Source organism: Oncorhynchus mykiss, chromosome 29 (assembly GCF_057628025.1).
Source record: "Oncorhynchus mykiss isolate SJ-2025 chromosome 29, ASM5762802v1, whole genome shotgun sequence".
Lineage (NCBI taxonomy): Eukaryota > Metazoa > Chordata > Actinopteri > Salmoniformes > Salmonidae > Oncorhynchus > Oncorhynchus mykiss.
The window spans coordinates 17,861,260-17,887,012 of NC_143050.1; the positions used below are offsets into that span (position 1 = coordinate 17,861,260).

The following is a 25,753-nucleotide window of genomic DNA, read 5'->3' on the forward strand; positions in this document are numbered from 1 at the left end:
TAAATGACTACAGACACACTGTAGCTAGCTGATCTCCATTTTAATGGCATTTACAACTCTAATTTGCAATCACTGTCATTTCTAGAAGTGAGAGTGAATTTAGCAATTTAATAGACAATTTAATACCCTTGTATGCATTTGAACACATAGAAAGAGTCAATCACATATACGTTTATGACCAATGTACACACTGACCTCTCCCACTTCTAACCTCAATCTGTCCTCTTGTCCCTCAGGACAACTTTGGTGTTGACCTGGGAGCGGTGGAGGCCGCCACCCGTAAACACGAGGCCATCGAGACGGACATCGGGGCGTACGGGGAGCGGGTAGCGGCCGTGGAGGCGGTGGCCAGGGAGCTGGAGGCAGAGAACTACCATGATGTGCGTCGCGTGCTGGCGAGGAGGGACAACGTGCTGCGGCTGTGGGAGTACCTGAAGGACCTGTTAGCCGCTCGCAGGGAGAGACTCCACGCACACCGAGACCTGCAGAGACTGCTGGAGGAGATGAGATACATCATGGACTGGATGGGAGATATGAAGGTACTGGAACATATCAACATGTCAACTCTGCACACACTATGCAGTGGGGCAAAAAATATTTAGTCGGCCACCAATTGTGCAAGTTCTCCCACTTAAAAAGATTAGAGAGGTCTGTAATTTTCATTATAGGTACACTTCAACTATGACAGACAAAATGAGAAGAAAAAACATCCAGAAAATCACATTGTAGGATTTTTTATGAATTTATTTGCAAATTATGGTGAAAAATAAGTATTTGGTCACCTACAAACAAGCAAGATTTCTGGCTCTCACAGACCTGTAACTTATTCTTTAAGAGGCTCCTCTGTCCTCCACTCATTACCTGTATTAATGGCACCTGTTTGAACTTGTTATCAGTATAAAAGACACCTTTCCACAACCTCAAACAGTCACACTCCAAACTCCACTATGGCCAAGACCAAAGAGCTGTCAAAGGACACCAGAAACAAAATTGTAGACCTGCACCAGGCTGGGAAGACTTCATCTGCAATAGGTAAGCAGCTTGGTTTGAAGAAATCAACTGTGGGAGCAATTATTAGGAAATGGAAGACATACAAGACCACTGATAATCTCCCTCGATCTGGGGCTCCACGCAAGATCTCACCCCGTGTTGGGTCAAAATGATCACAAGAACGGTGAGCAAGAATCCCAGAACCACACGGGGGGACCTAGTGAATGACCTGCAGAGAGCTGGGACCAAAGTCACAAAGCCTACCATCAGTAACACACTACGCCGCCAGAGACTCAAATCCTGCAGTGCCAGACGTGTCCCCCTGCTTAAGCCAGTACATGTCCAGGCCCGTCTGAAGTTTGCTAGAGAGCATTTGGATGATCCAGAAGAAGATTGGGAGAATGTCATATGGTCAGATGAAACCAAAATATAACTTTTTGGTAAAAACTCAACTTGTCGTGTTTGGAGGACAAAGAATGCTGAGTTGCATCCAAAGAACACCATACCTACTGTGAAGCATGGGGGTGGAAACATCATGCTTTGGGGCTGTTTTTCTGCAAAGGGACCAGGACGACTGATCCGTGTAAAGGAAAGAATGTATGGGTCCATCTATCGTGATTTTGAGTGAAAACCTCCTTCCATCAGCAAGGGCATTGAAGATGAAACGTGGCTGGGTCTTTCAGCATGACAATGATCCCAAACACACTGCCCGGGCAACAAAGGAGTGGCTTTGTAAGAAGCATTTCAAGGTCCTGGAGTGGCCTAGCCAGTCTCCAGATCTCAACCCCATAGAAAATCTTTGGAGGGAGTTGAAAGTCCGTGTTGCCCAGCAACAGCCCCAAAACATTACTGCTCTAGAGGAGATCTGCATGGAGGAATGGGCCAAAATACCAGCAACAGTGTGTGAAAACCTTGAAGAGTTACAGAAAATGTTTGACCTCTGTCAATGCCAACAAAGGGTATATAACAAAGTACTGAGAAACTTTTGTTATTGACCAAATACTTATTTTCCACCATAATTTGCAAATAAATTCATTAAAAATCCTGCAATGTGATTTTCTGGATTTTTTTTCTCATTTTGTCTTATAGTTGAAGTGTACCTATGATGAAAATTACAGGCCTCTCATCTTTTTAAGTGGGAGAACTTGCACAATTGGTGGCTGACTAAATACTTTTTTTGCCCCACTGTATATACTCCCAGTGTAGAATATGTACTCTTGGTCATTGACAACCTTCTGTAATCCTGTACATTTCACACTATCAACCCTGCATGCGAGTACTCCTTTCAAAATGGTTACTACTCCTGGGTGTAATGGGTTTACAGAGGTTGACTGGGTGAATTAAGTCTGTCTGAGTGTATTCTTAGCTCTTGGCCTCAGCTGATTCCTTTTCCCCTGACTACAAAGGGCAAATGTGCCACTTTTCAACCCTGTATTCATTATCTCCAGCACCATACCAGTGTCTATATAAATTTAGGTGAAAATTAGGGATGTAACAATTCACCGATACACATCTGTCGCTGATTCAAATGTTTAAGATACAAGTGCATCGGTCTGCGGACCCCAACCCGATCCAAATGTAGCATGCATCAGTCAGAAAATGAATTCAAATGTTACGAATTGCCGGTTCCCAAAAATGTCTTGCTCCTAGTACATTATTTCTACCTTCCGAAAAGACCTCATCTTTTGTGACAGCTGATGTGTCCTCTCTTTCAGTGTCCAACTGCATGTAACTGTGTTGACAGTCATTGATCTGCAAGTAATTTTGCATGCCGAATAACCCCAGGCCTTGTCGAACTGCACACTATGCCCAGCTTAGTGCATTGACCAATGTGAGGTATACGGCCTGTTCCTGACCTTGCACATCTGCGCAGCACCTTCAGAAATGTCTTGGGTGATAGGTTGTCACTCAACTAATAAAGCCTACTTTGTCATTTGATAGGTTATTGTTATCCCTGCGCTGTTGCAGATGGTTTTTACCAGAATAAAAGTAAGCTATTGGAGACAACTCTCATCTGGCTATACCTGCTTACAATGCATTTTATTTAGATTGTTCAGGGTCACCATCAGCAGTAGTTTTGGTAGTTTTTCTTTAAATAATCAATGTGTATATCGTAATTTTTTGATATACAGGGTAAAGTTGATAATTTCATAACGAGGACAGCAATCACTTTTGCAAGGCGCACAGCATGGCCGAATCGAGAGAAGAGATGATCACTCACAAACCGGTCAAAACCATTTGATTTAGAAATGAGGGTGAAATTCAAAGTTGTTTATTAGGTACACTCGTCTAGTACCGGGTCAGACCCCCCTTTGCCTCCAGAACAGACTGAATTATTTGTGGCATGGAATCATTGCGCAATTGGTATCAAGGGACCTAATGTGTTCGAGGGAAACTTTCCCCACACCATTACACCATTGCCACCAGCCTGTACTGTTGACACCAGGCAGGATGGGGCCATGGACTCCAAATCCTGACTCTGTCATTAGGATGATGAAACAGGAACCGGATTCGTCGGATCAGGCAATGTTTGTCCACTGCTCAATTGTCCAGTGTTGCTGATCTTGTGCCCACTGGAGCCGCGTCTTCTTGTTTTTAGCTGATAGGAGTGGAACTTGGTGTGGATGTCTGCTGTAATAGCCCATCTGTGACAAGGACCGACGAGTTGTGCGTTCCGAGATGGCGTTCTGCACACCAATGTTGTACTGTGGTGTAATGTGCCTGTTTGTGGCCTCCTGTTAGCTTGCACGATTTTGGCCATTCTCCTTTAACCTGTCATCAACGAGTTGTTTTCACCCACAGGACTGCTGCTGACTGGATGTTTTTTGTTTTGTTTGTCACACCATTCTCTGTAAACCCCAGACACTGTCTTGCATGAAAAGCCCAGGAAGCCGGACGTTTCTGAGATACTGGAACTGGCGCGCCTGACACCGACGATCATACCACGCTCAAAGTCACTTAGGCCATTTGTTTTGCCCATTCTCACATTCAATCGAACAGTAACTCAATGCCTGTCTGACTGTTTTAAATAGCAAGCCATGGCCACGTGACCCACTGTCTGTAGGAGCAACCATTTGTGTGAATGGGATGGTGTACCTAATAAACTGTCCACTGAGCTATGTCAAAGCTCATTTGTAAACCATAAATATTGATACATTACTAGCACAAACACTTCATCTGCAAAAATATCAAGTTAATTAGTGGGTGATGGTGATTTCAGAACCAAAGTCTGGGACAAAAAAACATACGCTACATTGCCCCTCCGTTTTCTGATATTGGTAGATGCCTAGTCTCCCTTATTGCTCAGCTCAGGTGCCTATATAGTACATACACCATAGCCATGAATCATTTACACACACACACACAGAAGTCGGCTCAGACAGATCCAGCTCTGAGAGGCTCAGCTCATGAGTTCCATCAGCAGCAGATGTTAATTTAGAATAGAAAATGTGTTTATGCAACAAATGTTGCATAAATTGATTCATTCTGATATCAAACCAAATCACACCGAATAATTTCAAACTAAAACGTATTGTTCCTGTATCATATCGGAGCCCATGTGTCTACTAGATACGTATCCAATCATTTTGAAAGGGAAAGATGCGCATCCCTAGAAGAACATGGCATATTTGTATGACCTGTGGTTAACAAGATAAGCAGAAAGGTCCTAAAAAAAAAAAGTTCTGTGACATCACAGGGCAGGATTAAAAATAAGAAAAGCAGTGATTTTCCAAGCCTGCAACGAGTTTCTAGCCAGGGTGAGGGTATTTTCTTGCTCCTCACTTCACCGTGAATCTCAGTGTTTGAAAATGTTTTAATCCCTTACACTTGTGGAAATTGGCCTATATGGATAGGGTCAAATGGATATGCTTCTAACAGAACTACAAAAAGCATATGCATGACCATGGTAACAATTGAAAGAACACTTTGGAGATTTATGGGGAAATTATCAGAACAACAGTTCACCTGACACAAGACTGAATCCAAACATTACACTCTTGATTTTATGTGCCTTTCATTTACTGTACTTTTCATTTGTCAATAACGAAATGTGAAAATACTCTAGATACATTCAGTAACATAATAAGATTATTCATTGACATTTGGAGTCGGTTCAAGATTATAAAAAAAAAATGTTTTTAATTGAGTGAGAGGACTAACTGGTGTCTCCAAGTGGCCACACACCTCTCCAGTTCCTAAGTAATTTCAATGCACTTTTCTGAGTCAAGGAAAGAACTATAAGGTGTTATTTGAGCTTTCCTAGCTTTGCCATTGAGGAACTGAAGCAAGCACACTTGTAGTTTTTTGTTTGCAACACAGCCCTCACACGCAATCCAAAAACGTTCCATTATAAATTGCAATCTGGGTTAGGTATGCATCATTTTGGAAGATTGTTCTAGTACCAACGTGGCTAGCTAAGTTTTACAAATCTTAGTGTTAGACTTTCAAAAAGCACTTCAGACAATCAGATCGTAATATTGGTGTGCATAGAATGGAGTCAAGTGCATCCAAGTGAATGTTCTGTTGCTAATTATTTTCTTCACAATTCGACAAACGGGCTCATTCTTTTCAGGACAACCCAGGGTATAACTCAGGTCAGCCTTCTAACTGTGGATCTAACATAGCGATCATAAACATTGATACTGAACATTTTTTAAATGTACGTTTTCTAATATGGAAATGTGAAGTGCACATTTGAACTCATGGCTGTGTGGTTTGCTTGTACGACGTCAAAGCGGTATTCATTATAATCCCCAATGTCTCGCCTTTCAGAACACATCAAGTCCTTTCGATTCACAGCAATTCCCTCACTCAGACAACAAATGTGCAAAAGTAGCGGAAGGGATGGGGACATCTTCCTGTCGCACACGGTGCTCAAGTTTATAATGACTGTCAGTCAAAAGCCATACAGCGTTGTGAAGCAGAGAACCTGAGCTCTGACATCATGTATAGCATGTACAGCCACTCTGGTCCAATTTAGGCACTGACTGTATCAATGACAAAATGTGCCATTTTCAACCCTTATACGGGATTGAGTGGAAAGGGTTCATTTTTGATAGAACTTTATATTATTTATTTTAAATTCTAGAAATGTGCCGTTTTCACATATGTAGACACTGGTATTGTGCTAGAGATAATGAAAATGTTGGAAAGTGGTAGAATTGCCCTTTAACAGATTGATGTTATTGTGATTATGTTGTGATTCAGGGAGCCTTGCCTCATCAATACCAAATGAGCACTCTGTTTTCTCAAGATAAAGTCTTGCTTATCAGTCACCAAGAAAGCTTGCCCCTCATTTACGATATTGACAGCTTTGCTTAATCTATAACTCTCAGTGACTGCTGGAACCATAATGTCTTACCAATTCTCTCTCCCATTACCATCTCATTAGGAGCATGTCTTCACTAGGTAGAGAATGTAGTATTTTATTAGGATCCCCATTAGCTGCTTCTAATGCAGTAGCTACTCTTCCTGGGGTCCACACAGAACATTGATAGACAAGAACATCTCAAGGACAGAGCTACATACATGTATATGATAATATAAAGGTTCTGTACTGAGATAACAGAGAGAGTTATACTATAGGCCTACATAGTCCAGACATGGTGAATGACTGTGTTTCTAACATGTCTTCCTGCCATGTGCTCTCCCAGGGTCGTCTGCAGTCCCAGGACAGTGGGAAGCATCTGCATGATGTGGAGGACCTGCTGCAGACTCACAACCTGGTGGAGGCAGACATCTCAGCCCAGGCAGAGAGGGTCCGCGGGGTCCAGAGAGCTGCTCAGCGCTTCACCTCCGACCAACAAGGTGAGACTACACAAGTTTTCTACACACATTGTTACTGTTTGAGTAATTATGAAAAAGATTACATTTGACTACTATGCAACATTTGTTTGGTTGCCCCTCCACTGCTAACTAAATAACTAGCTATTTTTCTCCATCTTTCTCTCTCAGTCTACAAGCCGTGTGAGCCGGCGCTGGTGGGAGAGAAGGTGTCTCTGCTGGGCCGGGCCTATGAGGAGCTGGGCCAGCTGGCTGGGGAGCGGAGGGAGCGCCTGGAGGCCTCACGGCGCCTCTGGCAGTTCCTGTGGGAGATGGGAGAAGAGGCGGCCTGGATCAGAGAGCAGGAGCAGATCCTGTCAGGAGGAGACTGTGGCCGCGACCTCACCTCCGCCCTGCACCTCCTCAGTAAGCACGAGGCCTTCAGGGACGAGATGGCAGCCCGCTACGGTCCTCTCGGCCACAGCATTGCCGCCGGACAAACTCTGGTGGAGGAGGGACACTTTGGAGCCCCAGAGTGCACTGAGAGGATCAGGGACGTACGTGCTCAGTGGGCACACCTGGAGGAGGTCAGTGGGCAGGGGAAAGGAGATGGACAAGTCTAGAGAGTAGTCAGTCCACGAGCAAAATTAATATATAGAGTATTAGTATTTCAGAAGTTGATGTATTTCCTCTGTTTGTATTCTGATTCCTTCTCTCTCCCTGCGCCCCCAGACATCCCAGCTGAGGGAAGTGCAGCTGAAGGAGGCGGTGGCCCTGCACCAGTTCCAGACTGACGCCAATGACATGGAGGCCTGGATCTTGGAGACGCTGCGCCAGGTGTCCAGCCAGGAGGTGGGCCACGACGAGTTCTCCACCCAGACCCTAGCCCGCAAGCAGAGGGAGGTGGAGGAGGAGATCCAGAGCCACCGCACCCTCATCGACTCCCTGCATGAGCAGGCCCTCGGCCTGCCCCAGGTCCATGCAAACGCCCCTCAGGTCAGTTACCCCTGGAACAGTATACCAAACCAACTCCCACTTTCTACACTACTGCACACTCTCCCACTGTTTCTCTCTCTTTCTGATATATACAGACACTGGCCCATACGTATTACATACAGACTCTCAATGTCTCCGCTTAAGTGAGACATATTTTATTTATCCTTCCCATTCTGTATTTCTTGACTTGTTATTAACTCTGGTCAGAGGAGTGTCTTCTGGCTGACTGGTTGTTATTGACTCTGGTCAGAGGAGTGTCTTCTGGCTGACTGGTTGTTATTGACTCTGGTCAAAGGAGTGTCTTCTGGCTGACTGGTTGTTATTGACTGGTCAAAGGAGTGTCTTCTGGCTGACTGGTTGTTATTGACTCTGGTCAGAGGAGTGTCTTCTGGCTGACTGGTTGTTATTGACTCTGGTCAGAGGAGTGTCTTCTGGCTGACTGGTTGTTATTGACACAGCTAGAAGATGCTTCTCTTACCAGACTGATTGTTGCTGTCTGTGTAGGTGGAGGGGCGTCTGCCTGCTATTGAGCAGCGCTATGAGGAGCTGGTGTCTCTGTCTGCATCGCGGCGTCAGGCCCTGGAGGGGGCGCTGGCCCTCTACCGCATGTACAGCGAGGCGGGCGCCTGCCAGCTGTGGGTGGGGGAGAAGGAACAGTGGCTGGACGGCATAATGATCCCCACCAAACTGGAAGACCTGGAGGTGGTGCAGCAGAGGTGAGCTGGGGAAGGGAGGAATAAGGGAGTGTTAGAATGATGTTATAAGAAGAAAGAAATGATCTGTAGGCAATGATTTAAATTGCCTTTCCTTGAGCGATATCGATCTGCATACTCACTGTGCTCCGGTAAATGATCAAACTGACATCAAACAACATTTGAGTATGTTAATATTTCACCTTTAGTCTCCCTTGTAGAGACAAAGCAATGGAAATATGAGTGATGCGAAATGAGACTGTCTGATATATCTGTGTGTCTGCAGGTTTGAGACCCTGGAGCCTGAGATGAACAACCTGGGGACTCGTATCTCTGATGTCAACCAGGTGGCCCAGCAGCTCCTGGGATCAGACAACCGCAGCAAAGAGCAGATCCACCAGACACAAGACCAGCTTAACAACAGGTTAGTAGTACTCGACATGTCTCGGACATGAAAAACACACATACCATCTGATACACAGCCAATACTCTGTATAAAGTTAGCACTGGGAACAGGTATTGAGACTTCCCCTTGCTCTGGTCCCCAGGTGGAAGGAGTTCCAGCGTCTGGCGGACCAGAGGAAACAGGCCCTGGAGTCGGCCCTCAACATCCAGAACTACCACCTGGAGTGTAACGAAATCCAGAGCTGGATGAGAGAGAAGACCAAGGTGATCGAGTCCACCGAGAGCCTGGGCAACGACCTGGCTGGTGTCATGGCCCTGCAGCGCAAACTCACCGGCATGGAGAGAGACCTGGAGGCCATTCAGGTACGGCAGGGTCAACGGTTATGGAGGTGGACAAAGACTTAGGGTAAACCTAATGAAACCACAGCATCAGATCATTTTAAAGAGATGATCAGTATTGTTGAGTCATTAACTGTTAAAGACATCATCAATACTTTGAATAATTTTATGTCACATGTTGATGACAACCAGGTATATTTTCCATATCTTTTCAGGGTAAGTTGGACGACCTGAGAAATGAGGCAGAGAAGCTGGCTGAGGAGCACCCGGACCAGGCCGAGGAGATCCATGCCCACCTGGGGGGGATCCAGGAAGTGTGGGAGGAGCTCAACGCCACCATGAAGCGTCGTGAGGAGTCTCTGGGCGAAGCCAGTAAGCTGCAGGGATTCCTCCGGGACCTGGATGACTTCCAGTCCTGGCTGTCCCGCACGCAGACCGCCGTGGCGTCAGAGGACATCCCCACCTCGCTGCCAGAGGCTGAGCGCCTGCTCTCCCAGCACGAGAGCATCAAGAACGAATGGGACAACTACAAGGAGGACTATGAGAAGATGCGGGCGGTGGGTGATGAGGTGACTCAGGGCCAGACGGACGCCCAGTACATGTTCCTGGCCCAGAGACTGCAGGCGCTGGACACCGGATGGCAAGATCTGCGCCGCATGTGGGAGAACCGCCACAGCCTGTTGGCCCAAGCTTTCGACTTCCAGACCTTCCTGAGAGACGTCAAGCAGGCTGAGGGTTTCCTCAACAGCCAGGTGAGGACCAGGACACCAGGGAAGGAGAAGAAACATACAAATATACTGTTTATCTTGATGAAGTTACTAATAGTTCTCTCTCCCTCTGTAGGAGTATGTACTGTCCCACACTGAGATGCCATCCAGCCTGCAGGGAGCAGAGGAGGCCATCAAGAAGCACGAGGACTTCCTGACCACCATGGAGGCCAGCGAGGAGAAGATCACGGGCGTGGTGGAGGCTGGACGCCGTCTGGTCAACGACCTCAACGCCAACTCTGACAAGATCCAGGAGAAGGCCGACTCCATCCAGGAGAGACATCAGAAGAATAGGGAAGCTGCAAATGAACTCCTCTCTAAACTGAAGGACAACCGTGAACTTCAGCACTTCCTGCAGGACGGACAGGAGGTACAAACCATCAACTAAGTCTTACTATAATAATGGTGGTGTGATACATTTAATTGAGACGCTCTTTGTCCTGTATTCAGAAATCTGACAAATCAGTAGTCAAGGTAATTAACCTGAGGTACAGTTCATTGAGTAATATCATTCTCCTTTTCCTCTGCAGCTGACTCTGTGGATCAATGAGAAGATGCTGACAGCTCAGGACATGTCGTATGACGAGGCCAGGAACCTCCACAGCAAGTGGCAGAAACACCAGGCCTTCATGGCTGAGCTGGCCTCCAACAAGGACTGGCTGGACAAGATCGACAAGGTACAGTATGACTATGAAGGATTAAATATTCAAGAGAGAAAAAGTGGAAAAATAAATCAGATATGGTGTGTGTGCCAGTATTTTACTGTCTGACTCTCTCTCCCCTCTCCCCCGTTAGGAGGGCCAAGTGCTGGTGACAGAGAAGCCGGAGCTGCAGTCTGTTGTCCAACAGACTCTTGAAGGCCTGCAGAGCCAGTGGGAGGAGCTAGAGAGCACTACGCGCGCCAAGGCACAGTGCCTCTTCGATGCCAACAGGGCAGAGCTTTTCACCCAGAGCTGCTCTGCCCTGGACATTTGGCTGAAGAACCTGTCAGGACAGCTGCAGAGTGACGACTTCGGAAAGGATCTGACATCCGTCAACATCCTGCTCAATAAGCACCAGGTGGGTGACATTACACTGTCCAATCCAAGCATCATATTTACCACTTCAAGTCCTCAGTTGTCATACTCCTTTGTGACCATTTGAATGGATAAGTGTCACTTCAATATAAAAGAGGTAATAAAACATGCTCTCCTTCTCCCCGTGTCTCTGTGTAGATGCTGGAGCACCAGATGGAGGTGCGTGAGAAAGAGGTGCAGTCGCTGCAGTCCCAGGCGCTGGCGCTGTCCCAGGACGATGCTGGTGTGGCGGTGGTGGAGGTGGACAGCCAGCAGAGGAGAGTCACTGACAGCTTCTCCCAGCTCCAGGACCCCCTCAACCAGAGGAGGCAGCAACTGCTGGCATCCAAGGAGGCCCACCAGTTCAACAGAGACCTGGAGGATGAGATTGTGAGTGGGACCACCTGACTCTAAATTCAGAGATTTTAATACTGAATCATCATGTGTGTTGTATGCACAGTTTTCTCCTGTTTGTAATTATTGTTTACTTTCTTCCATCACTTAGCTGTGGGTGAAGGAGAGGATGCCCCTAGCCACCTCCACAGACCATGGCAAGGACCTGCCCAGTGTACAGCTGCTCATCAAGAAGAACCAGGTGCATAGATGAGGGAGGAAGTCTGGACTTCTATCAGAGTGAAAGGACAGTGGGAGGAAATAATTCACATTGGAGAAGAGATGTTGCATTTGTCTAAACCTTTGTTTTGTCTCCCAGACTTTGCAGAAGGAGATCCAGGGCCACCAGCCCCGTATTGATGACATCCAGACCCACCGCAGGGGGATGTCCCCAGGGAAGGAGGAGGTGGACGGGGAGTGGCAGTCTGCTCTGGAGCAACGTCTGGTGGAGCTCCGGGAGTCCTGGGCCCAGCTCATCGCTGAGACAGATGAGCGCCACGCCCGGCTAGTGGAAGCTAACCGCGCCCAGCAGTTCTACACCGACGCTGCCGAGGCCGAGGCCTGGATGGGAGAGCAGGAGCTACACATGATGTCAGAGGACAAGGCCAAGGTGAGTGGAGAGACGGGCTGTAGCAAAGATGGGCTGTAGTTAAAAAGCTTTCTGTGTTAATGATGATGCTAATGATGTCCATTCTGCACACTCAATTGCTTTGTTTATCCTTTGCTTAATGATGCTGACTCCATATATGTGATGTGTGTGTCTGTCTGTGATGTGTGTGACCCAGGATGAGCAGAGTGCTCTGGTGATGGTGAAGAAGCACCAGACACTAGAACAGGCCCTGGAGGACTACGCCCAGCCCATCCACCAGCTGGCCAACAGCAGCCGCACCATGATGACCAGCGAACACCCAGAGAGGTGAGAGAACACAACAGGTTTATAATGTGGGGTTGGGCCAATAGCCAAGCAAGCGTTTGGCCAGTAACCGAGTAAGCGTTTGGCCAGTAACCAAGTAAGCGTTTGGCCAGTAACCAAGTAAGCATTTGACCAGTAACCAAGTAAGCGTTTGGCCAGTAACCAAGTAAGCGTTTGGCCAGTAACCAAGTAAGCGTTTGGCCAGTAACCAAGTAAGCGTTTGGCCAGTAACCAAGTAAGCGTTTGGCCAGTAACCTAGTAAGCGTTTGGCCAGTAACCAAGTAAGCGTTTGACCAGTAACCAAGTAAGCGTTTGGCCAGTAACCAAGTAAGCGTTGGGCCAGTAACCAAGTAAGCGTTGGGCCAGTAACCAAGTAAGCGTTGGGCCAGTAACCAAGTAAGCGTTTGGCCAGTAACCAAGTAAGCGTTTGGCCAGTAACCAAGTAAGCGTTTGGCCAGTAACCAAGTAAGCGTTGGGCCAGTAACCAAGTAAGCGTTTGGCCAGTAACCAAGTAAGCGTTTGGCCAGTAACCTAGTAAGCGTTTGGCCAGTAACCAAGTAAGCGTTTGGCCAGTAACCAAGTAAGCGTTTGGCCAGTAACCAAGTAAGCGTTGGGCCAGTAACCAAGTAAGCGTTGGGCCAGTAACCAAGTAAGCGTTGGGCCAGTAACCAAGTAAGCGTTTGGCCAGTAACCAAGTAAGCGTTTGGCCAGTAACCAAGTAAGCGTTTGGCCAGTAACCAAGTAAGCGTTTGGCCAGTAACCAAGTAAGCGTTTGGCCAGTAACCAAGTAAGCGTTTGGCCAGTAACCAAGTAAGCGTTTGGCCAGTAACCAAGTAAGCGTTTGGCCAGTAACCAAGTAAGCGTTTGACCAGTAACCAAGTAAGCGTTTGACCAGTAACCAAGTAAGCGTTTGGCCAGTAACCAAGTAAGAGTTTGGCCAGTAACCAAGTAAGCGTTTGGCCAGTAACCAAGTAAGCGTTTGGCCAGTAACCAAGTAAGCGTTTGGCCAGTAACCAAGTATGCGTTTGGCCAGTAACCAAGTAAGCGTTTGGCCAGTAACCAAGTAAGCGTTGGGCCAGTAACCAAGTAAGCGTTTGGCCAGTAACCAAGTAAGCGTTTGGCCAGTAACCAAGTAAGCGTTTGGCCAGTAACCAAGTAAGCGTTGGGCCAGTAACCAAGTAAGCGTTGGGCCAGTAACCGAAAGGTTGCTAGTACAAATACCTGAGCCGACACGGTGAAAAATCTGTCTGTGCCCTTGAGCAAGACACTTAATCCTAATTTGCTCCTATGGCTGACCTTGTAAAACAACACATTTCACTGCACATATACGGTGTATGTGACAATTTAAAAAAATGCTTTAATAGCTCAATACGTAAAGCTAAAAGTTTACAATATGATTTAACTACAGTCACAATGTTCCTCTCATGACAACTGACCTGACTCTCTCATTACAACTGGCCTGACTCTCTCATTACAACTGGCCTGACTCTCTCATTACAACTGGCCTGACTCTCTCATTACAACTGGCCTGACTCTCATTACAACTGTCCTGACTCTCTCATTACAACTGGCCTGACTCTCTCATTACAACTGGCCTGACTCTCTCATTACAACTGGCCTGACTCTCTCATTACAACTGGCCTGACTCTCTCATTACAACTGGCCTGACTCTCTCATTACAACTGGCCTGACTCTCTCATTACAACTGGCCTGACTCTCTCATTACAACTGGCCTGACTCTCTCATTACAACTGGCCTGACTCTCTCATTACAACTGGCCTGACTCTCTCATTACAACTGACCTGACTCTCTCATTACAACTGACCTGAGTCTCTCATTACAACTGACCTGAGTCTCTCATTACAACTGGCCTGACTCTTTCTTATTCGCCACTACTATTAGCGAGCGTATCAACCTACGGCAAGCCCAGGTGGACAAGCTGTACGCAGGGCTGAAAGACCTGGCTGAGGAGCGTCGTGGGCGTCTCCAGGAGAGGCTGAGGCTGACCCAGCTGAAGAGAGAGGTGGACGACCTGGAGCAGTGGATCGCTGAGAGGGAGGTGGTGGCTGGATCCCATGAGCTGGGACAGGACTATGAACATGTCACAGTGAGTAACAATTTTCTACTGTAGTTACTCTGCAGACTATCAGTGACATTTCAACTATCTACTAACCCTAGCCCTAACCCTGAACTTAACCTTTATCCTAACCCCAGCACTAACCTTAACCCTTATTCTAAACCTAACTGTAACCTTAGCAAGCAGTTGCTTATCAACAGATAGTTTGTTAGTATGACCATCTGTAGAGCATCAATTACTGACCTTCAATTACTTAGTAACCCACAAACAAACACACACTTAGGAACACAACTCACACAGGCACTGATTTCTCACCAACAACACTTTGTTCTTTGTCAGTATGATGTTCAACCATATGTAATCCCTCTCTCTCCTTAGATGCTGCTGGACAAGTCAGTATGATGTTCAACCATATGTAATCCCTCTCTCTCCTTAGATGCTGCTGGACAAGTCAGTATGATGTTCAACCATATGTAATCCCTCTCTCTCCTTAGATGCTGCTGGACAAGTCAGTATGATGTTCAACCATATGTAATCCCTCTCTCTCCTTAGATGCTGCTGGACAAGTCAGTATGATGTTCAACCATATGTAATCCCTCTCTCTCCTTAGATGCTGCTGGACAAGTCAGTATGATGTTCAACCATATGTAATCCCTCTCTCTCCTTAGATGCTGCTGGACAAGTCAGTATGATGTTCAACCATATGTAATCCCTCTCTCTCCTTAGATGCTGCTGGACAAGTCAGTATGATGTTCAACCATATGTAATCCCTCTCTCTTTAGTTGCTGCTGGACAAGTCAGAATGATGTTCAACCATATGTAATCCCTCTCTCTCTTAGATGCTGCTGGACAAGTCAGTATGATGTTCAACCATATGTAATCCCTCTCTCTCTTAGATGCTGCTGGACAAGTCAGTATGATGTTCAACCATATGTAATCCCTCTCTCTCCTTAGATGCTGCTGGACAAGTCAGTATGATGTTCAACCATATGTAATCCCTCTCTCTCTTAGATGCTGCTGGACAAGTCAGTATGATGTTCAACCATATGTAATCCCTCTCTCTTTAGATGCTGCTGGACAAGTCAGTATGATGTTCAACCATATGTAATCCCTCTCTCTCTTAGATGCTGCTGGACAAGTCAGTATGATGTTCAACCATATGTAATCCCTCTCTCTCTTAGATGCTGCTGGACAAGTCAGTATGATGTTCAACCATATGTAATCCCTCTCTCTCCTTAGATGCTGCTGGACAAGTCAGTATGATGTTCAACCATATGTAATCCCTCTCTCTCTTTAGATGCTGCGGGACAAGTTCCGGGAGTTTGCTCGGGACACCAGCACCATTGGCCAGGAGCGCGTGGACGCCGTTAACGGTCAGGCCGATGACCTCATCGAGTCGGGTCACCCTGAGAACGCCAGCGTGGCAGAGTGGAAGGACGGGCTGAACGAGGCGTGGGCCGACCTGCTGGAGCTGATCGACACGCGCACCCAGATGCTGGCCGCCTCCTACGAGCTGCACCGCTTCCACCAGGACGCCCGCGAGGCCATGGGGAGGGTCCGGGAGAAGAAGGAGGCGCTGCCCTCTGACCTGGGCCGTGACCTCAACACCGTCCAGCACCTCCACCGACAGCACAATGCCTATGAGCACGACATCCAGGCCCTCAGTGGACAGGTAGCCTGCTGCTTTTAACTGTTGACTGCACCATGAATTTCCCTTCAGGGACAATAAAGAAGTTGCATTAAATTAATTTGGCACCATACAACGGGAGTACAGGGATACTTACAGGAACACCAGTCATTACACACACTCTGAACACACTAAAATATTAGATTTAATGCAGACACTACGTGATATTAGCAATTTGTCAGAGCAAAAGGTTAATGGTTTATAAGCTCCCGTCTGCCCCGTCCCTCTCCATCCCCAGGTGAACCAGGTGCAGGACGACGCAGCACGGCTGCAGAAGGCCTACGCTGGGGAAAAGGCTGAGGAGATCCACCGGAGTGAGCACTCTGTCACTGAGGCCTGGGAGGATCTGCTGGGGGCCGGCCAGGCTCGCCGACACCTCCTGCTGGACACCGTGGAGAAGTTCCGCTTCTTCAACATGGTGCGTGACCTCATGCTGTGGATGGACGGGGTCAACCTGCAGATCGACGCCCACGACAGCCCCAGGTCAGACCTGATCATCTTTCTGTTGTGTGTCATTGTTGTTCTCCAATGTTAGTTTTATTAAGGTCAATGGTTAGGGTCCCAATTTAAAATCCCTTTCACCAATGTATTCCGCTCCCCGCCCCGCCCCACCCTCCCATCCTCTCTCTCTCTCAGGGACGTGTCCTCAGCAGGGCTGGTCATAGCCAACCATCAGGACATCAAGTCTGAGATCGAGACCCGGGCAGACAGCTTCACAGCCTGCAATGAGATGGGACACTCTCTCATCAACAACAACCACTATGCAGCTGATGAGGTATGGGCCTGGGCATGTCACTGTTACACCACATACAGTACAGTACAGTACACACTCCCGTCAATTCACACACACTAGTATGTAGTCAAGTCATCCTTTTGTCACCAAGATGGCATAGTAGTCAGACGTCCTTTGTCCTCGTCTTGTCGTGTCCCGTATATATATTTACAACTTTCTTCTCATACCTTTTTATATATATTTTTTCCTTTCCATAAACTCATCTTCAAAACACTCTCCTGCAACCCGCCTCACCAATTTATATATATGTAAAAAAATATATATAAATTATTTACCTCATCTGTAATCTTCCATAGAAGCTAACCAGAAGCTTGCCAGAAGCTAGCCTGAAGCTAACCAGAAGCTAGTTAGCTTCTTTACTGGCTAATCGTTAGTATTCAGCTAACCACGGTTTGTGGTCATCAGCTATCCTTTAGCTCGAAAATCTATCACCAGTTTTATACGGCGCGGCTCGGACCAGAACATACCGGACCTATTTTTCTCTCCATGTCCCCAGATTTCAACCGCAAGCTCTGGACATTTATACCTGGATCTTGCAGCTAGCTAGCTGCTATCCGTGTGACTATCGGCTTACGTCGATTCCGGAGCAAACATCAATTATTCCGGAGCTAGCCAGCTGAAGAGTTCCATCAGTCACTCCTGGTCCTTCAAAACTGGACTACCAATGTTATCTGCCCGAGGGAGTTATCCAGCTGGCTCCTCCGTCGCGACGTTACTTGAACGCCCATCTGCGGTCCGCTAATCGTTAGCTGTCTTATCGGCTGCTATCTGAATAGACCTATCGGACATTTTTTTTTTTTTTTCTTGGGCCTCTATAACTATATCTATTTTTTTGCAAATTGGATTGATCCCCTCTACCACACGGTACCCCACTAATCCTACCGACGGAAACGCACGAGGTGGCTAAAAACAGACCATCCTCTGCCAGCTTGCTACCGATGGCCTGGCTAGCTGTCTGAATCGCTGTGACCCCAACCAACCTCACTACTCACTGGACCCTTTTGATCACTCGACTAAGCATGCCTCTCCTTAATGTCAATATGCCTGGTCCATTGCTGTTCTGGTTAGTGTTTATTGGCTTATTTCACTGTAGAGCCTCTAGTCCTGCTCACTATACCTTATCCAACCTATTAGTTCCACCACCCACACATGCGATGACATCACCTGGTTTCAATGATAATTCTAGAGACAATATCTCTCTCATCATCACGCAATACCTAGGTTTACCTCCACTGTATTCACATCCTACCATACCTTTGTCTGTACATTATACCGTGAAGCTATTTTATCGCCCCCAGGAACCTCCTTTTACTCTCTGTTCCAGACGTTCTAGACGACCAATTCTCATTGCTTTTAGCCGTACCCTTATCCTACTCCTCCTCTTTTCCTCTGGTGATGTAGAGGTGAATCCAGGCCCTGCAGTGCCTAGCTCCACTCCTATTCCCCAGGCGCTCTCTTTTGATTACTTCTGTAACTGTAATAGCCCTGGTTTCATGCATGTTAATATTAGAAGCCTCCTTCCTAAGTTTGTTCTATTCACTGCTTTAGCACACTCTGCCAACCCGGATGTTCTAGCTGTGTCTGAATCCTGGCTTAGGAAGACCACCAAAAATTCAGACATTTTAATTCCAAACTACAACATTTTCAGACAAGATAGAACTGCCAAAGTGGGCGGTGTTGCAATCTACTGCAAAGATAGCCTGCAGAGTTCTGTCCTACTATCCAGGTCTGTACCCAAACAATTTGAACTTCTACTTTTAAAAATCCACCTCTCTAAAAACAAGTCTCTCACCGTTGCCGCCTGCTATAGACCACCCTCTGCCCTCAGCTGAGCTCTGGACACCATATGTGAACTGATTTCCCCCCCATCTATCTTCAGAGCTCGTGCTGCTAGGCAACCTAAACTGGAACATGCTTAACACCCCAGCCATCCTACAATCTAAGCTTGATGTCCTCAATCTCACACAAATTATCAATGAACCTACCAGGTACCTCCCCAAAGCCGTAAACACGGGCACCCTCATAGATATCATCCTAACCAACTTGCCCTCTAAATACACCTCTGCTGTCTTCAACCAAGATCTCAGCGATCACTGCCTCATTGCATGCATCCGTAATGGGTCACTGTCAAACGCTCCCTGAAACACTTCAGCGAGGAGGCCTTTCTAATCGACCTGGCCGGGGTATCCTGGAAGGATATTGATCTCATCCCGTCAGTAGAGGATGCCTGGTTATTTTTTTTAAATGCCTTCCTAACCATCTTAAATAAGCATGCCCCATTCAATAAATTTAGAACCAGGAACAGATATAGCCCTTGGTTCTCCCCAGACCTGACTGCCCTTACCCAACACAAAACATCCTATGGCGTTCTGCATTAGCATCAAACAGCCCCCGTGATATGCAGCTTTTCAGGGAAGCTAGAAACCATTATACACAGGCAGTTAGAAAAGCCAAGGCTAGCTTTTTCAAGCAGATATTTGCTTCCTGCAACACTAACTCAAAAACGTTCTGGGACACTGTAAAGTCCATGGAGAATAAGAACACCTCCTCCCAGCTGCCCACTGCACTGAAGATAGGAAACACTGTCACCACTGATAAATCCACTATAATTGAGAATTTCAATAAGCATTTTTCTACGGCTGGCCATGCTTTCCACCAGGCTACCCCTACCCTGGTCAACAGCACTGCACCCCCCCACAGCAACTTGCCCAAGCCTTCCCCATTTCTCCTTCTCCCAAATCCAGTCAGCTGATGTTCTGAAAGAGCTGCAAAATCTGGACCCCTACAAATCAGCCGGGCTAGACAATCTGGACCCTTTCTTTCTAAAATGATCTGCCGAAATTGTTGCCACCCCTATTACTAGCCTGTTCAACCTCTCTTTCGTGTCGTCTGAGATTCCCAAAGATTGGAAAGCAGCTGCGGTCATCCCCCTCTTCAAAGGGGGGGACACTCTTGCTACAGACCTATATCTATCCTACCCTGCCTTTCTAAGGTCTTCAAATCCCATTTCGAATCTCACCATACCCTCTCTGCTATGCAATCTGGTTTCAGAGCTGGTCATGGGTGCACCTCAGCCACGCTCAAGGTCCTAAACGATATCTTAACCGCCATCGATAAGAAACATTACTGTGCAGCCGTATTCATTGATCTGGCCAAGTCTTTCGACTCTGTCAATCATCACATCCTCATCGGCAGACTCGACAGCCTTGGTTTCTCAAATGATTGCCTCGTCTGGTTCACCAACTACTTTTCTGATAGAGTTCATTGTGTCAAATCGGAGGGTCTGCTGTCCGGACCTCTGGCAGTCTCTATGGGGGTGCCACAGGGTTCAATTCTTGGACTGACTCTCTTCTCTGTATACATCAATGATGTTGCTCTTGCTGCTGGTGAGTCTCTGACACACCTCTACACAGATGACACCATTCTGTATACTTCTGGCCCTTCTGTGTTAACTGTGTTAACAACCCTCCAGGCAAGCTTCAATGCCATACAACTCTCCTTCCGTGGCCTCCAATTGCTCTTAAATACAAGTAAAACTAAATGCATGCTCTTCAACCAATCACTGCCTGCACCTGCCCGCCTGTCCAACATCACTACTCTGGACGGCTCTGACTTAGAATAGGTGGACAACTACAAATACCTAGGTATCTGGTTAGACTGAACTCTCCTTCCAGACTCACAATAAGCATCTCCAATCCAAAATTACATCTAGAATTGACTTCCTATTTCGTAACAAAGCATCCTTCACTCATGCTGCCAAACATACCCTTGTAAAACTGACCATCCTACCAATCCTCGACTTCGGCGATGTCATTTACAAAATAGCCTCCAATACCCTACTCAACAAATTGGATGCAGTCTATCACATTGCCATCCGTTTTGTCACCAAAGCCCCATATACTACCCACCATTGCGAGCTGTACGCTCTCGTTGGCTGGCCCTCGCTTCATACTCGTCGCCAAACCCACTGGCTTCATGTCATCTACAAGACCCTGCTAGGTAAAGTCCCCCCTTATCTCGGCTCGCTGGTCACCATAGCATCACCCACCTGTAGCACGCGCTCCAGCAGAAACCAATTATTTCATTGGCCGCCTCTCCTTCCAGTTCTCTGCTGCCAATGACTGGAACAAACTACAAAAATCTCTGAAACTGGAAACACTTATCTCCCTCACTAGCTTTAAGCACCAGCTGTCAGAGCAGCTCACATATTACTGCACCTGTACATAGCCCATCTATAATTTAGCCCAAACAACTACCTCTTTCCCTACTGTATTTTATTTATTTAATTTATTTTGCTCCTTTGCACCCCATTATTGTTATTTCTACTTTGCACATTCTTCCATTGCAAATCTACCATTCCAGTGTTTTACTTGCTATATTGTATTTACTTTGCCACCATGGCCTTTTTTTTGCCTTTACCTCCCTTATCTCACCTCATTTGCTCACATCGTATATAGACTTGTTTCTACTGTATTATTGACTGTATGTTTGTTTTACTCCATGTGTAACTCTGTGTCGTTGTATGTGTCGAACTGCTTTGCTTTATCTTGGCCAGGTCCCAATTGTAAATGAGAAGTTGTTCTCAACTTGTCTACCTGGTTAAATAAAGGTGAAATAAATATTAAACAAATAAAAAAGGGATTAGGACAAAATCCAATGTCAAAGGTGTGTTTATGCAATGTGTGAGTGAGGTTTGTATTGTGCAGTTTGTTCATGTGGTGTTATTGATCTGCCTCAATTCAGATCCGGGAGAAACTGGACCAGCTCCAAGGCAAGAGGGACGAGATCAACAACAAATGGCAGGACAAGATGGACCACCTTCAGATTGGTATGTGTACTTCAGGCTGTGGTGGTGGTGTTTCTTCATTTGTTTGTGTTTGTAATACATTTGAAATGTTTTAATTTTAGTCATTTAGCAGACTACACAGATTACAAGTGTGTGCGCGCGTGTTAGCGCGCCTGTGTTAGTGCTTGTGTGTTCAGGTGTGTTTTAGCATGTGTGTTTGGGTGTGTGTTTGTATGTTTGTGTTTCAGCTGTGTTTGTGGGGAGGTTACTCATGGTTACTCATTTTTTTTATCCTGTCCCTCTGTCTCAGTTCTGGAGGTGCTGCAGTTTGGCCGGGATGCATATGTGGCAGAGACATGGCTGGCAGGCCAGGAGCCCCTGGTGCGAGGTGCCGAGCTGGGCTCTAACGTGGATGAGGTGGAGAGCCTGATCAAACGCCACGAGGCCTTTGAGAAGCTAGCCGCCGGCTGGGAGGAGCGCTTCACCCTGCTGGAGAAACTCACTACGGTGAGAGGAGGGCAACGGGGTGGGGGCAGGACTGGAGGGAGGAGGGGGACAGGAGGGAGGAGGGGGACAGGGGGCAGGACTGGAGGGAGGAGGGGGACGGGGCAGGAATGGAGGGAGGAGGGGGACAAGGGGCAGGAGAAAATGGGTCAAGGTTAAATAAGAGGTGGTAAATTGGATGATGGTGGACCAGGGCAGGAGTTGGGAGGATTCATGTGCTTGGCATTGTTAGGAAGGTAGGGTAGTGTCTCCTCTAACAGCCACTAACCTGGGCTTCTCTTTTAGCTAGAGGAGCAGGAGATCCAGAGGCAGAGAGAGGAGGAGGAGCGGGCGAGGCGACCCCCCACACCACCACCTACAGAAGAGGTGGCCCCGTCTGAGGCTGAAACACATGATGCCAGGTAAGACTGGAGGAACTCCTAGTAACCAGAGATATTTGATGTTTTTTTTTCCTTCATATTTTCCCGCTAGATGTCGTTCTCACTCCCTTTCCTCCTCGTGTGTAACCCAGGACCAGCCTGGACCAGACCACACTGAACCAGTCAGTATCAGTGAATGGAATCCACAGCGACCAGGACACCTCACAGGTGAGAGAGGACATTGCGAGACAGAATATCCATATTGAGTCAAATCTAGACAAAGATTCTTACCTCCTGTTTAATATACTCAAATTAAACAATTTAAAAGCCCCCCATTAAACTTCGTATTTAAATATTCCAGATTTTCACCACATTATACAGTGCCTTGGGAAAGTATTCCGACCCCTTCCCTTTTTCCATGATTTGTTACATTACAGCCTAATTCTAAAATGGATTTAATTTAAAAAAATGTCCTTATCAGTCTACACACAATATCCCATAATGACAAAGCGAAAACAGTTTTTTAACATTTTTGCAAATGTATAAAAAAAACTGAAATACATTATTTACATAAGTATTCAGACCCTTTGCTATGAGACTCGAAATTGAGCTCAGGTGGATCCTGTTTCCATTGATCATCCTTGAGATGTTTCCTCAACTTGATTGGAGTCCACCTGTGGTAAATTCAATTGATTGGACATGATTTGGAAAGGCACACATCTGTCTATATAAGGTCCCACAGTTGACAGTGCATGTCAGAGCAAAAACCAAGCCATGAGGTCGTAGGAATTGTCCTTTGAGCTCTGAGAGATTGTGTCGAGGCACAGATCTGGGGAAGGGTACAAAACATTTCTGCAGCATTGAAGGTCCCCAAGGACACAGTGACCTCCATCGTTCTTAAATGGAAGAAGATTAGAACCACCAAGACTATTCCTAGAGCTGGCCGCCCGGCCAAACTGAGCAATCAGGGGTGAAGGGCCTTGGTCAAGGAGGTGACCAAGAACCCGATGATCAGTCTGACAGGGCTCCAGAGTTCCTCTGTGGAGATGAGCGAACCTTCCAGAAGGACAACCATCTCTGCAGCACTCCACCAATCAGGCCTTTATGGTAGAGTGGCCAGACGGAAGGAACTCCTCAGTAAAAGGCACATGGCAGCCCGCTTGGAGTTTGCCAAAAAGCACCTAAAGGACTCTCAGACCCTGAGAAACAAGATTCTCTGTTCTGATGAAACCAAGATTGAACTTTGTCCTGAATGCCAAGCGTCACATCTGGAGGAAACCTGGCACCATCCCTACGGTGAAGCATGGTGCTGGCAGCATCATGCTGTGGTAATGTTTTTAGAGGGAAAGATGAACGGAAAGATAAACAGAGTAAAGTACAGAGAGGTCCTTGATGGAAACCTGCTCCAGAGCATTCAGGACATCAGACTGGGGAGAAGGTTCACCTTCCAACAGGACAACGACTATAAGCAATCAGCCAAGAAAACACAGGAGTGGCTTCGGGACAAGTTTCTGAATGTCCTTGAGTGACCCGGCCAGAGCCCTGACTTGAGCCCGATCTAACATGTCTGGAGAGACCTGAAAATAGCTGTGCAGCGACTCTCCCCATCCAACCTCACAGAGCTTGAGAGGATCTGCAGAGAAGAATGGAGAAACTCTCCAAATACAGGCGTGCCAAGCTTGTAGCATCATACCCAAGAAGACTCCAGGCTGTAATCGCTGCCAAAGGTACTTCAACAAAGTATTAAGTAAAGGGTCTGAATACTTATGTAAATGTGATATTTAAGTTGTTTTATTTTAATACATTTGCAAACATTTTTTTTTAAACCCGTTTTTGCTTTGTCATTATGGGGTATTCAGTGTAGGTTGATGTGGGAAAAAAATATTTAATCCATTTTAGAATAAGGCTGTAACATAATAAAATGTGGAAAAAGTCAAGGGGTCTGAATTCTTTCCGAATGCACTGTAAGTCCATAAAGTGTTGTTTTATGTCTTGTTCCTCTTCGTGTTGTCTTGTCCATATGTTTTGAGGAGATTTGAATGAAATAATTTTTTTATGTTCTATGTGTGAGAGAATGTATTTAGTATAACTCATGTGGATAACTGGATTCAAACCTTTAAGTATACAGTACCAGTCAAAAGGTTTGGCCACACCTACTCAGTCAAGGGTTTTTCTTAATTTTTTACTTTTTTCTACATTGTAGAATAATAGTGAAAACATCAAAACTATGAAATAACATATGGAATCATGTAGTAACCAAAAAAATATTTGAGATTTCTCAAAGTACCTGACCTTTGCCTTGATGACAGCATTGCACACACTTGGCATTCTCTCAACCAGCTTCATGAGGTAGTCACCTGCAATGCATTTCAATTAACAGGTGTGCCTCTTTAAAAGTTCATTTGTGCAATTTCTTTCCTTACCTATGAGGTGTCCGCATTTCTTAATACGTTTGAGCCAATCAGTTGTGTTGTGACAAGGTAGGGGTGGTATACAGAAGATAGTCCTATTTGGTAAAAGACCAGGTCCATATTATGGCAAGAACAGCTCAAATAAGCAAAGAGAAATGACAGTCCATCATTACTTTAAGACATGAAGGTCAGTCAATCTGGAAAATGTGCTGTTACAAAAACCATTGTTGGGGTTCGTTCCTTGTCAATCATTTGCTTATTAGGGAAATTAGCATTCAGACAATATCTTTAAGTAAATCAATTATTAACTTATTAATGCATTTGCAGACAGACGTTTACAACAGGAACATAGCATGCATGTTTCCCAGTAAGTTCTGCAAAATAGTAAAGGGTCCAAGTTATTTTATTAAGCCCGAAGTCCAGCCTTAGTGATGTCACTGCCTACGTCATTACCTTCGACTCATGAGACCAAGCCCATGCCTACACAGCTATACAAACAAGAGTTTCAGTTTTATCTAAAGGCTCAGCAGTGAACGTCCACTCCCCAAGTTGATATATAGTGGAATGTCTGACTAGTCTCTTATCTCTTTCACTCCCCTCATTCTCACAGACACCCTGTTTTGACTGCCATAACTCACACATCTCTCAGACCGTTTCTTTATAAGAGGCAGAGACTAGAAAATAACTGTGGAGCAATATTAAACCTTATAATGCATATATATATTGTTAATCTGTAGTCTAGGACCCTATAAATGTAAAGAGGGAGGGGTCTTATAACCCTTTCCCTTCTATTAGTACCACATAAGCATAATCAGTTATTATA

At 46.2% G+C, this 25,753-nt stretch overlaps 1 protein-coding gene across 7 annotated transcripts in view; it reads left to right on the forward strand.

Annotated features, from left to right (window-relative positions):
* Window positions 1-25,753, forward strand: part of LOC110510012 (spectrin beta chain, non-erythrocytic 1) — a 101,207-nt gene that overhangs the window by 68,463 nt on the left and 6,991 nt on the right. For all 7 annotated transcript variants that reach the window (XM_036968353.2, XM_036968355.2, XM_036968357.2 and 4 more), the window contains 23 exons: window positions 237-539; window positions 6,645-6,798; window positions 6,946-7,340; window positions 7,486-7,749; window positions 8,254-8,465; window positions 8,728-8,865; window positions 8,990-9,209; window positions 9,401-9,937; window positions 10,029-10,322; window positions 10,483-10,629; window positions 10,748-11,011; window positions 11,167-11,397; window positions 11,513-11,602; window positions 11,720-12,010; window positions 12,186-12,316; window positions 14,216-14,420; window positions 15,688-16,062; window positions 16,316-16,560; window positions 16,714-16,852; window positions 21,614-21,698; window positions 21,967-22,163; window positions 22,446-22,561; window positions 22,672-22,747. In XM_036968353.2, the coding sequence (XP_036824248.2) occupies window positions 237-539; window positions 6,645-6,798; window positions 6,946-7,340; window positions 7,486-7,749; window positions 8,254-8,465; window positions 8,728-8,865; window positions 8,990-9,209; window positions 9,401-9,937; window positions 10,029-10,322; window positions 10,483-10,629; window positions 10,748-11,011; window positions 11,167-11,397; window positions 11,513-11,602; window positions 11,720-12,010; window positions 12,186-12,316; window positions 14,216-14,420; window positions 15,688-16,062; window positions 16,316-16,560; window positions 16,714-16,852; window positions 21,614-21,698; window positions 21,967-22,163; window positions 22,446-22,561; window positions 22,672-22,747 (5,109 nt within the window). The remainder of the gene's footprint in view (window positions 1-236; window positions 540-6,644; window positions 6,799-6,945; window positions 7,341-7,485; window positions 7,750-8,253; window positions 8,466-8,727; window positions 8,866-8,989; window positions 9,210-9,400; window positions 9,938-10,028; window positions 10,323-10,482; window positions 10,630-10,747; window positions 11,012-11,166; window positions 11,398-11,512; window positions 11,603-11,719; window positions 12,011-12,185; window positions 12,317-14,215; window positions 14,421-15,687; window positions 16,063-16,315; window positions 16,561-16,713; window positions 16,853-21,613; window positions 21,699-21,966; window positions 22,164-22,445; window positions 22,562-22,671; window positions 22,748-25,753) is intronic.